At 41.8% G+C, this 12,828-nt stretch overlaps 1 protein-coding gene across 1 annotated transcript; it reads right to left on the reverse strand.

Annotated features, from left to right (window-relative positions):
• Positions 1–1,641: 1,641 nt before the first annotated feature.
• APOBR (apolipoprotein B receptor) lies at positions 1,642–8,740 on the reverse strand. Its single transcript, XM_063301079.1, has 8 exons — positions 8,408–8,740; positions 8,074–8,263; positions 7,809–7,942; positions 7,619–7,673; positions 7,402–7,540; positions 3,227–4,854; positions 2,960–3,147; positions 1,642–2,852 (listed from the first exon to the last, which is right to left on the reverse strand). Exons 2-8 carry the CDS (start codon positions 8,116–8,118, stop codon positions 2,789–2,791), a joined length of 2,253 nt encoding a protein of 750 aa, XP_063157149.1. The 5' UTR covers positions 8,119–8,263; positions 8,408–8,740; the 3' UTR covers positions 1,642–2,788.
• Positions 8,741–12,828: the final 4,088 nt, after the last annotated feature.

Raw genomic sequence — 12,828 nt, forward strand, 5'->3', positions numbered from 1 at the left:
TTGCTGAGATGGAGAAACTGAATTCCTTGATTAGAGAAAGGTCATTGGTGACATTCATCAATGACTGGAAATCCCTTATGGACTTTTTGTGTAAGAAAGAAAATGATTTTGTGACTTAGGGTTTTGATGATTAGAAAGAATAGGTTATAGAAAGAAAGGTATTATGATGAAATCTTAGAAATGTTTGATTAGAATTGTAGGTATAACTGCCGAGAGGAAGATTGGAAGCCACTTTGTGTGTGTGTGTGTGTGTGTGTGTGTGTACTCATGTTTTCTGTTGTTTTATTTTTTTTTCTATCTTCTTTTCTCTTTGTTTTTTTTTCTTTTTCACATTTCTTTTACTATATATTTTTTTCTTTGAATGTATTTATTAACTATGTAAAATATTTTAATAAAAACTATTTAAAATAAAAGGATCTAATCTTGCCTTCAAATCTTATCTGTGTTATTTCCTCACAAGAAAATAATAAATGAGCTGTTTGTTACTTGCACGTAAGCATAGGACAAACAGGTCCTAGCAATTTTTTTAATGCTGCATCCCTATGATGCCTTCATTTCATCTCCAACCCCTATCTGAAGCAGCCTGAAGTAATACTTAGGTGTTCCAATGTTAAAGGACGTTGAGTGCAGTCAGGTGCTCTTCATCAATCATTCTGGTGGTGATGGTGATTCTGGAGGTGGGATCATCTTGGCACCTATTGGCCATTTTAGACTGGTGAGGGTACTCCCCATATCCTATGATTCTTCTACAATGTCCTCCAGAATTGTTCTGGTTTGGGCAGTGGGAGAGCGCAGTTCTTTCAAACTGTACTTTTCCCCTTTAGCATCCACCTCTTTAATCCCAGAGACTGATGAATCTCCAGGTTGGGAGAGGTATTGGCTTCCCAGGATTGGAGACCTATGGTGGCTCTGAAGGAACTGTCTCTTCCTTTTCACCTGAGGATTTCTTTGAAAATTTTCATTTGTTATTAATTAGAGAGTTTTTATTTAAATTTCCTATCTCAAAATTGAATCTAGCAACTGATCTAGCTAGATTCAATTTTGAGATAGGAAATTTAAATAAAAACTCTCTAATTAATAACAAATGAAAATTTTCAAAGAAATCCTCAGGTGAAAAGGAAGAGACAGTTCCTTCAGAGCCACCATAGGTCTCCAATCCTGGGAAGCCAATACCTCTCCCAACCTGGAGATTCATCAGTCTCTGGGATTAAAGAGGTGGATGCTAAAGGGGAAAAGTACAGTTTGAAAGAACTGCGCTCTCCCACTGCCCAAACCAGAACAATTCTGGAGGACATTGTAGAAGAATCATAGGATATGGGGAGTACCCTCACCAGTCTAAAATGGCCAATAGGTGCCAAGATGATCCCACCTCCAGAATCACCATCACCACCAGAATGATTGATGAAGAGCACCTGACTGCACTCAACGTCCTTTAACATTGGAACACCTAAGTATTACTTCAGGCTGCTTCAGATAGGGGTTGGAGATGAAATGAAGGCATCATAGGGATGCAGCATTAAAAAAATTGCTAGGACCTGTTTGTCCTATGCTTACGTGCAAGTAACAAACAGCTCATTTATTATTTTCTTGTGAGGAAATAACACTGATAAGATTTTAAGCACATGGTTTGACAACCAGTAATTGCATTTTACTGATTTATTTAAGAGTTTGAGGCCACTTGTCTGCCAAAGCTAGCAAGACAATACAATAAAAGATAACAAAACAACTTAGCTTAAATACTAATAACATTACCTTATTCTTAAACCCATTAAAAATAAAAAACCTATAGTGAAAACAAAATTAAAAGTAGCAATTAAACTTGAATAAAATAGGTGCAGCAAAAATAAAACTATCATTTCCAAGCCTGAAAATATTAAAATGTCTTCATCTGGGTCCAAGAAAGTGATCCTGTAGCCATTGGCGTAAGAACAGCATTTCCACACTGGAGAAATAAATGATTGCAAGACCAACCAAGATATTTAGTTATCTCAGGTGGAGCCGTTTTCACAGAAGTCCATTACGTTCGAGCTTAGGCCAAGTTATCTGGATGATAACTTGCAGGGAGAAAATCCTACAAGCATCTCTATCTTCTCCTGGAAGTAAAAGTAGATCAATCAAACATTTGTTATCTTTTCAATCTGCTGCCTAAATCCTAATCTGGGTAAGGAGAAAGATTGTGGGGGAAGGGGCAATACAGGAAAATGGTGACAGATGGGGAAAAGATTAAGTACAGTACCTCCCATCCACTGGCAATTCTCCTCTGTAACTGTAGCCCAGTCCTTACCAGCACACACCTGTTGGCTTCAGTGTGTACAGTAACCTCTTCAGAGATGTTTCAGTTTCATTGGATTCTTGTAAAATAATGAGATTAAATTGATGGAGTGGTAGGGATAGACTCCATACCATAATATGGAATTTAAAGATAACCTTCCAAAATTGTTGGGTGGTTTTCTTTGGCATGGTTTTCCATCTAATTATTTTTCTTCAAAGTATGATATGATTAGAATGAAAGAGCCAAGCTGGAGTTTACTGTTTCAGGTGACAAGATGAAGATACCAGATCTGTTGAGACATCCCTGCAAGTACTTCCCAGATTTTCTATTCATGTTGTACACATTGTTTCCTCACTAACCATTTAAATCTAGAATGGACATCTAATTTACTCAGTTTTTAGAGAAAATAGAGAAGGTGCCTCATTGCTTTCAAAATTATTGGCCACGGTGCTTTGATCCAGGATAGAGCAGAAAACATGCAGGTTCATTGCTTGATAAAGCTCTTCGAACCTCAGATCACTTTGGCTTTTGCAGACGCATCTGAAGTTCAGCCATCATATTAGGGTGCATAGGCGCAAACCTGGGAAAGCAAAATAAATGGGTAGATTAGGACAAAATTCAAGAAGGCAAAGCTAATGTCTACTTTTCAATTACTATTGGATGTGGTGATGAGACATTCCTATTTACCCAGAAAATCTTAGGTTTTGTCTCCTTGGCACTTCCAGTAGAGATGGAGCATCTTCAGCTATATGTGTCTCTTGCGCTGGAGCTTCTGTCGATGGTTTTGATTTCTTCAAGCTGGGTGCTCGTCGAATGGAGCTTTTACGACGTAGCAACACCCGTTCCTTTTGGACACTGCTATCCAGCATTGTGACCTGCAGAACAGAGATGGATAAGATTACTTAAGTCTCCTGACTACTTCCACACTCCACGTTCCTTCTTAATTATGCTTACGTCATCTGGAAAAGCTCTGGGCCCAGCCAGGAGGTCTGTATCAATAGAAGCTGTGTACACCAGGTTCTTTGTAGTCTCTCCCAGTTGACTTGACTGGCCCTCTGCAGCCTCAGCCATTTCCAGCATTTCTTCACTAATACCACTAGTATCTGCCAATCTCTCAGGCTGCTCTTCCTGGTCACTTGCCCACCATTCTTCTAGAGTTTGCTGTTCTTGTTTTTCCCCTGTAGCCTGTGTCTCATTTTTTACAGATTCCTCTACTTCCTGCTGCAGATTCTCTTCTGTCTTTCCTTTCTCAGGGAAGTCTCCCTGCTGACCATTCCCACCCTCTTCCAATTCTGGTGCCTCCCCTTTCTGTTCTGTCATAATCACAGCATCTTTTGGCTCCCAGTGAAAATCTCTGTCCTTTTCTTCCCCTGCTAACATCTCCTTCTGGCTTGCTTCCATCTCTGCCTTGACCAGGAGTGGTTGCTGAACTCCCTCCTTCTCTGGTGCTCTCTCTCTCTTTACCTGCTGTTCCGTGGCCATCTCTATGCCTTCTCCCTGTTCCTCCCCAGATTCCAGCTGGTGGGTCTTCACTATTTTAACATTTAGTGCATCACACTGAAGTTTCTCTGTCCATGTGACTCCCTCTAGTCCTCTTTCCTTTTCATCCAGCTTCCTCTCCTTCCCCTCTTCAGTTCCTCCTATCCATTCTTCCAAATTCCAGATTCTGTCACCTTTTTCTTTCTCTTCTAGCATCTTCACCTGGTCTCCTTCAGGTTCTGCTGTCACACCTGTTTTTATCTGCTGGTTCCCATCCATTTTTGTATCTTCTTCCTGTTCCTTCTCAACCTCCAACTGCGGGTCCTTTGCCATCCTGGCCATCTCCTCCAACCCATCTTGTTGAGCCCCTCCAGCCCATGTTGCATCTTTTTGTCCTCTCTGCTTTTCTGCTCTACATTGTGCCCAATCAAGTAGCTTTTCTTGAACTCCCTCATTCCACAATATATTTTCCACCTCTCTGTCCTGGTCTTCTGTGATTCTTTCTGCCTCTCCTTCCCACGTCTGGCTTTTCCTAGTCTTTCTTTCAAGCCCATCTACCTGATCTCCCTCATCCTCTGCCCTGTCTAGCACTGCTGTATTGATCTCTCCCTGTTCTTCCTCACCCATCCCTGCTTCTTCCTGTTCTTTCTCAGCCTCTAATGGCTGATTACCCATAATCTTGACCATCTCTTCCAAGCCACCTTGAGGAATTTCCCTAGTCCAATCTGCCCCTTCAGGCCCTCTTTTTTGTTCTCCTACAAACGCTGACCAACTTGGTGCTCCTTGCTTAGTCCCCTCAGCTAATACAGATCTGTCTTGCTCTGTTTCCTGACCCATCCCTGGCTTTCCTGACTCTTCCATTTGCGCAAGTTCTCTTCCTTCTGCCAAAAGTGCATCTGGCTTCCAATACTGACTGCATATTGCATCTGCCACCTCCTCTGTCACATCTTCCTGTGCAACCCCCTTCCAGCTGGATTCTTCAGACTTTCTTTGATAGAGTCTCCCAGTCATGGTTGGCTCCTCCAAGCGTGTCTGCTGGATGCTGCCAGTCATAGGTGCCATGGACCCTAGTCCAGGGGTGTCACTGAGAGATGCAGAAGACACTGTGGGACAACAGTGAGGAAGGACATTTGTCATTGGTCTTAGATTCCTCCCCGAGACTGAGCACCTGAGAATTAAAAGCAGCTTTCTGCAAGATGGTGCTCTGCTCTGTTCACCTACAGTTCCAATCATCCTCAGTGGGAATGGCCAATGAAAGCTGTCCTAATGGAGCAGAGTATAGGATAAATGTTTTCATATCTCTGGACAATTAAAAAGCAGGACAACAGTAATTCTTATAATAGCCTTTCCCACCCCAATACCCTCTAGCTGGGTTAACCTTTAACCTAATTCACAGCCAGCATGATGAAAGGCCATGCTAGCTGGGAACTATGGGAATCTGAAGTATATAGCATGGAGAAGGGCAACCAAGGATAGGAATCATCACCTTCACATATTTTTCTTGCTCTGTGTGAAAAAAAAAGGTTTTATTCTGCTTTTCAAGGAAGCTAACACATTCATTTTAAAAATTACACATAAATACAAATGTCAAAACCAGCTGAGTGAGAGAGAAAAACAGACCTCATCCTAACAAATCACAAGGTACTCTGAAACTACAGAGAACCATTTAAAGTCAACATCTTTGTCAATAAAAAAAACAGAATCATTGACACATAAAGAGACACACACGCGCACAAACATATACATTGGCCAGTATAATTATATTTTTCTTCTCTCTCAGTGAATGTTCATCATTTTTCAGTGTAAGCCGAACCACATAGCCTACGAATCAATGTGATACAGTGGTTAAGAAGTTGGCCTCCGACCGCGGAAACTCAGTTTCAAGCCCCTACTTGGCCATGTTGCTCACTGGGAGACTTTAATCCAGTCTTTTTCTCCCAGCCTAATCGATCTCCCAGTTGTTGTGTAATGAAGAGAGGGGACCTTCATTTATGGCATCCTGAGCTCCCAGATAAATATAAATGAGATTCTAAATAAAGAGGAGTACTCCCAGCTCCTACTGTTATCTGTGAAGAAACATTCAGTGGTTTAACTGTTTCCTCTTTAATAGGTTTTGTGTGAGGGAGGGCTCAGAAAATGATGGCAGAAAAGAAAACATGAGATGCTGATTACAAGTGAAAATTATGAGATTTAGATCCTCCTCTCCTATTAAATTATGCATTATAAAATAGGATAATAACAAACTAATCGGAAAGCAGTTGAGATCTCAGCCTGGCACCTCATTCAAGTTACAGGGATTTGCCAACAGAGGCAGACATACTTCAGCTCATGTGCAGAATTTCTTACACTCACAACTGAACAAACAACTTTACTTCCTATATACACACACAAGGACAGGAAATAGGGGTATGCAGCTCTGTCGACTGTGCAAACTTGCTTTACAGTCCACATTAACAAGACATTCTTTCAGTTCAACAGCCTTTTGAACACATTTGTAAAAACTGTAGAAAAATTGTAGGAAAATGTTGGCAAATTCTGTTAATATATGTCTTTGCCCATGTCTTCCCATAATTTAAAATTGCTAGAGGTGTTTGAATACAACTTTCCCTGATGTTACCTTTAGTTAGGTTAATTTTTCAAATATTTTTAAATGTATATTCCCCCAATTTCTTTAATAACTATTGCACTTTGTGACTTTCAGAAGTGTACACTTTTGTCTGACGTAGTTTTTTGATACCAATCAAAGCGAATATTTGTAGCTCAGGGTTGAACTGTGGAGTCCTTGGTGCTCTCTGAGCCTTGTTGTTTTCTTGCAGATGTTTCATTGCCAGACTAGGCAACGTCTTCAGTGCGAAGAGGGAGTGGGCCTTGCTCCCAGTTTATATACTGTGGCTTGTGTTGGTAGGGATGTTGTTCTCTCCTTGGGAGTTCTTTGATTGGGCTGTTGTTTGCTGCTTGGTTGATTGCCTGAGTTAATAGTTCCTTGATTAGGGTGTACTGTGCTGTTTGATGGTTCATCTGGTGTTAATCCTAGTGTTGATTTTGCATATCTGGGTGTTGATTGCTGGCAAGGGAGTGTACTGGAGGCCATCAACAGACACATAGAGGTAAACAACATTTACATACCATTCAAAAGAGACAATAGAAAAGCCAAAAGACCAGTACACTCCCTTGCCAGCAATCAACACCCAGATATGCAAAAATTAACACTAGGATTAACAATCAAACAGCACAATACACCTTAATCAAGGAACCATTAACTCAGTCAATCAACCAAGCAGCAAACAACAGCCCAATCAAAGAACTCCCAAGGAGAGAACAACACCCCCACCAGCACAAGCAGGGCAAGCCACGGTATATAAACTGAGAGCAAGGCCCTCTCCCTCTTCACACTGAAGATGTTGCCTAGTCTGGCAATGAAACATCTGCAAGAAAACAAGGCTCAGAGAACACCAAGGACTCCATAGTTTTTTGAATGGAGAAAGATGGATGCTAGTTTAATTTAATGCTAACACCTATGCTGGTGTAAAGTCCATAGGGAAAGGATCACAAAAATCCACTCCCAAATGAATCTGTGGAAGATTTCCTGCTGTAGGCATCCACCATTGCTCACAATGTGGTATCACCAACATTCCAGAAGTTTCAGTCACCTGAGAACTTTTGTTCAGATTCTTCCTGTCCCTCACATCTGTTGGGAAATTTGGAAGATCTGAGAATGGACTCCATTGTCTGATCACCAGTAACTGCAGTTTTTGATGTTCCCTGGATCTCCTGACTGAGTGGGTTTATCTGAAAAGAAAGGACCTTGTTGAAGGAAAGGTGGAGCATAGGAGAATTTTGCTCCACCTCCTCTCATCCGACACCTACCTCCACTGTAAAAGGACCTTCAGTGACCTTCAGATGTTCCCGTGGAGAAACGTCCCTGCAGAAGAAGGCAGTGGGGAGGGGAAGTGAATCCAATTGCAGGGGAGATCATTCTACTCCAGAGGACACTGCACCTCAGAGCTACTAGGCAAACTCCAATAGAAACAATTGCTTCACATCAGATTCTTGTTACCCAGAGTGTGCTGTTTCCACTTCAGAGCCATGGTGGGTTCGGTAATTCTTCATCTCCCTTCCGCTTTCTGGCTCTTCTGCTCCTGGATGAGGTTCATCTCCAAGGAGGTAAGTAGCGAATGAGGAAATAAAATCCTGAAAATGGGATGAAGAGAAGGAAATGCTGAATATGGACCTCTAGTTTAGGAAGCCAACAAGCCCCCTCAAGATAAGCCAGAGATTCTGGGTCCCACCCAAGCCTGGCAGATGACAGGGGTGACACTAACCAAAGCCTGTTGCAGGCTCCCCAAGAATGATCGAAGGTGCTCCATCGGGCTGCTGGGTTAGCTGGACAGAAGGTACACAGTGGCTTCCCCTTTCTCCTCAGAGAGGGAAGTAACGTCGCTAAAGTATTTGACCACTTCCTTCTCTTCCTCCGCCTTGTACTTTGCCATAGTCTGTTCTGGCTTTGCACAACTGTGAAAGAAACAAAAGCATACCATATCCTACAGAAACAAGAAGTGCGTGGACAATCACTCACTATCAAGCACCAGCAAAATCAGCCCCAAACTAGAGGAGTGCAAAAAAAAAAAAAAAATCTAATAATGAAGTTGTATTTACATTATTCAAATCATTTAAACCTCCTTCAAAATCTCCCACAAGTGGAGCGTTGAACCAATTTCTTTTCTTCCCGTTCTATTTTCCTCTGAAATTTAGTGACAAGCCTAATTTATACTGGCTGGAATAAACCTGGTGATAATCTTTGGCCAAAATAGAACACACCATGTTCTATCTTAATCCAAAGAATGGACTAGTAGCAAACTATCAGTGATTAGAGTCAAACCTGATGATTAATTAATGAATTGTTTTATTGTGAAGTAGTCGAAGCCCATACTGAAGAGAGGCTTTACTTCTGACCTTGAAACAAAGAGAACGTGTTGAGCAGTGTTTCTCAACCGTGGCCATTTTAAAGATGTGTGGACTTCAACCCCCAGAATTCCCCAGCCAGCACGGCTGGCTGGGGAATTCTGGGGGCTGAAGTCCACACATCTTTAAAATGGCCACGGTTGAGAAACACTGATGTAGAGACTATAGTAAGAGCATTAATATTTACCTTCTCTCTTTTCAGCTGACCAATAGTAGCATGCAAAGAACATCTCCAATCTGTATTCTGAACTATCACTGGCCTTGGAATAACAAACATTTCCTCGTTCCTACTCACGCAAAAAGAAAGTTAAATAAATGGCCGAACAGTCTCCCGTGGACACGTTTTTCATCTGTATGCATTTGGCAGTTGGGTGGTCATGCCACACCTCAAGAAGGAACGGGGCTCCCGCATCGTGACATCACAATGCTGCTTTCACCACCCGAACAGCCCCTGCCCCGCCCCCACAGACACTGTTGACGCTGTAACTTGTGAAAATACAATGATCACGTTGTGTGACCGGTTGCTTTTCCCAACAGCTCTGACCATCGTTGTATCTTATTATGGCCACTAGTTTTATTCACTTATTTGTCAAATTTCCAAAGCCACGTGATTCCATAATGACCCTGGCGGCATACATTATTGAATACAAAACCTCATAACCACCAGCAGCACCAATAACAAAAAGATAGACATCTGAGAGAACAATGGAAACATCACTCCCATTTTGCCATATTCTCTAAAAGGGACCCACCACATTGCTTAACCCAGGGCCTGGGAGAAGAGCCAGGTCTTCAGAGCTTGCTTAAACGAAGTCAGGGTAGAGGCCCTTCAAATTTTGGGGGAGATGCTGTTCCAGAGGGCAGACACCATGGCAGAGAAGACCTGCTTCCTGGGTCACATCAGGTGGCACTGTTTAATCAATGGGACCCAAAGTATGCCAACTCTGTCCAATTGCATAGGATGGGCAGACATCAGAGAAGACAGACGGACTCTCAAATAACCAGGTCATATGCCATGAAGGCTTGTATAGGCGATATCCAGCATTTTGAATTGCACACGGAAGCCTAATGGCAACCAGTGCAGCTCAGGAAGTAGAGATGCTATCCAGGTATAATGTAAAATGCCCATAGTTGCTTGTGCTACTGCATTCTAAACCAGATGGAACTTCCAAGTGACCTCCAAGGCCATGTAGAGTTGCAATAGTCCACACAAAAGGTGACTAATACATGAGTGACTGTGAGCATGGCCTTCCAGTCCAAGAATGGTCATAACTGGTGTACAAGATGAATCCATGCAAAGGCCTTTCTGGCCACAGCTATCATCTGCTATTTCAGCAGGACTGGCCAGTCCAGAACAATCCTGAAATTGCGCACCAGAACAATCCCAAATGGGCATGCAACTTCTTTATTCGGGGCAAACCTGAAAAGTCCCCAGATCCAGATGATCCAAATATCCACAATCAGTCTTGCAACGGTTGAGCTGTTCCTTCCCATCCAGACCCCAACAACCTTCAGGCACTGGGACAGGATCTTGACAGATTGGAGGTGGTGATGGATAAATTCTGAACATCACATACAGAAGATACAAACTCCAGGAACAGGATGCTGAATTTCGGTGGGGGTGCGGGGAGAGAAACATGAGTTCCTGCCAAGATACTGGATTTGCAGAACTGCAGCAATTCATAATAAAATCCCAACATTGTTGTGGTTTCTTGTAAAACCAAAGAGTCAGAAACAGTCTGAGTCAGTTCCTCAAGACATTGTGAGATCAGATCCAGAGCTGATCCCAAAGTGGTGCTATACTATGTTATTGGATGGAAATGCACACAAAATTATTGAGAAAAAAGAAACCGTTTAAGAGTTGAATAAGTCATAGGAAAAATTGCTGAACTTTTGGGGAATGCATTATTCTGAATTCTTTGACAATGCAGTGGATTTTTTCTGACATAAGTGTGTTGTTTAATCAGCTTCCAGCAAAGTACCAAGAGTGGTTGGTCCTCTGTGTCATACTTTTGCTATAAGGCTGATCTCAGCTCAAAAACCATCAAGTAACACCAGCTACATTGTGAAAACAATGGGATATTATATATTTCAATTAATATAGCTTCCTGCTCGCCATGTGACTCTGGGCAACTAACATAGGGTTAGAACATCAAAAATATGACAAATCTATAACAACATATGGCAGCAGCACACCTACATGAATACTGTGGGAATATGAACACTCCTAACTAATTAGCTCCAGGATACCTTAGAAACATGGTCTACTGCCCAACTGGAAATGGTTAGAATAGTTTCCACTTCAGTATTGGAAAGGCTGGTAATCCTCTTCTACAAAAGATGTTATTCGTACTTATGTATAGACAGACAGCCATCACTGTTTGTTAATTATCCCATTGTTGGTGGATATTATAGTTGATCTATTGTTTAATAAAACTGAGATGGCTCTGTTTCACCTGGATTAACCTTAAACTGATGTGTAAGCTTGTTTACAATTACATCAGAAGACTTTTTCTTGAATAGCTTATTTCAACCTAGACTCTATACTGGAGGTTATGAATTACACTTTTATCCTGCGTTTCCCCTAAAAGCATATGATTGATTATGTGCCATCAAGTCCTTTTCAACTCCTAGAGACCACATAGATAGATTTTCTCCATGACAATCTGTCCTGAATCTGATCCTTCAGGTCTCCCAATGGTGCACCCATCACCATAGTGTAACTGAGTCCATCCCCCTTGCTGCTGGTCATTTTCTTCTTCTCTTTCCTTCCACCTTTCCCAGCATTACTACCTTTTCCAGAGAGCTGGGTCTTTGCATGATGAGCCCAAAGTAGGATAATTTGAGCCTGGTCATTTGGGCCTCGAGTGAGAATTCTGGGTTGATTTGTTCGATGATCCATTTGTTTGTTTTCTTGGTCGTCCGTGGTATTCTCAGGAGTCTTCTCCAACTCTAAAGTTCAAAGCTGTCAATACTCTTCCTGTCCTGCTTCTTCAGAGACCAACTTTTGCTTCCAGGGTGTCACAGGGAATACCATGGCTTGCACAATTCTGATCTCAGTATCGCAAATTGCCCAGTAAAGTTTCACACTTGAGTGGAATTTAACTCAGACCTTCCATAGTCCAACATACTATAATCACTACACCAGGTGGAAGTTACTGTTTTTAAAGAATTTTTAGCTGATAGAAACAAGAGGCATTAGAAATTCTTCAGAACAAGCCTTTCTCTCATGCTAGAGACTAGATAAGCATTTGAGAAAAGGAACGTGCTGTTCCATTGAAATAATACATTCAAGGCTAGCTTCACACAAATAGACTAGAACTAATGAATAGTACATTCTGTTCTATTGATAAGTAACTGTGTTTTAGTTCAAACTCAACCTACCCTGAAATTACTACATAAAACATTAGGATGATAATTAGATTAAAGCAGATTGGCAAATGAAATTAACATATTTGTGTGTCATTAGATGTATAAATACTAAATGATCTCTTTGTGTTGCATGGCCGCCGCGTAAAGGGTTATTCTGAGTTGCTTTGTATACTAATAAACTTATTTCTGACTCAGCCAACTAGAGGTTTCAATTTTTTCCCAGCCTGCAAAACCAACGGGAAGATTTTCACTTTCTAATAGTTTCATTGGGTGGTTGAGGCTTTGCAGCAGATTCCATGATGATGATTTGTATTGCAAGTTAAGTTTGCATACTTTTGCTCTCCTCCTCCCCCCCGCCCCCCCCGTCGCCACTTTGAATGCCCAGCAATAAAACAGCGAAATGAAATAGCTACACTGAAAAACTACATTGAGAAACTCATATCCTTCCACCATCACCCATCTTTTAAACCAGAGTTTCTCAACCTTGGCAAGTTTAAGATGTGCGGACTTCAACTCCCAGAATTCCCCAGCCAGGCTGGGAAATTCTGGGAGTTGATGTCCGCACATCTTAAACTTGCCAAGGTTGAGAAACACTGGTTTAAAGTAAATAAGCATGCCTGCAACTTGCTAAGTGTTTAAAAGAATCAACACCTGGAGGAACTCCTCGATAACCACCCTTTTAAACAACACTGACGGGGATTTCGAGCGGAAGAAAAGCGGTCTCTCCGGTGAAGTCACCCCGC

Source organism: Candoia aspera, chromosome 4 (genome assembly GCF_035149785.1).
Source record: "Candoia aspera isolate rCanAsp1 chromosome 4, rCanAsp1.hap2, whole genome shotgun sequence".
NCBI lineage: Eukaryota > Metazoa > Chordata > Lepidosauria > Squamata > Boidae > Candoia > Candoia aspera.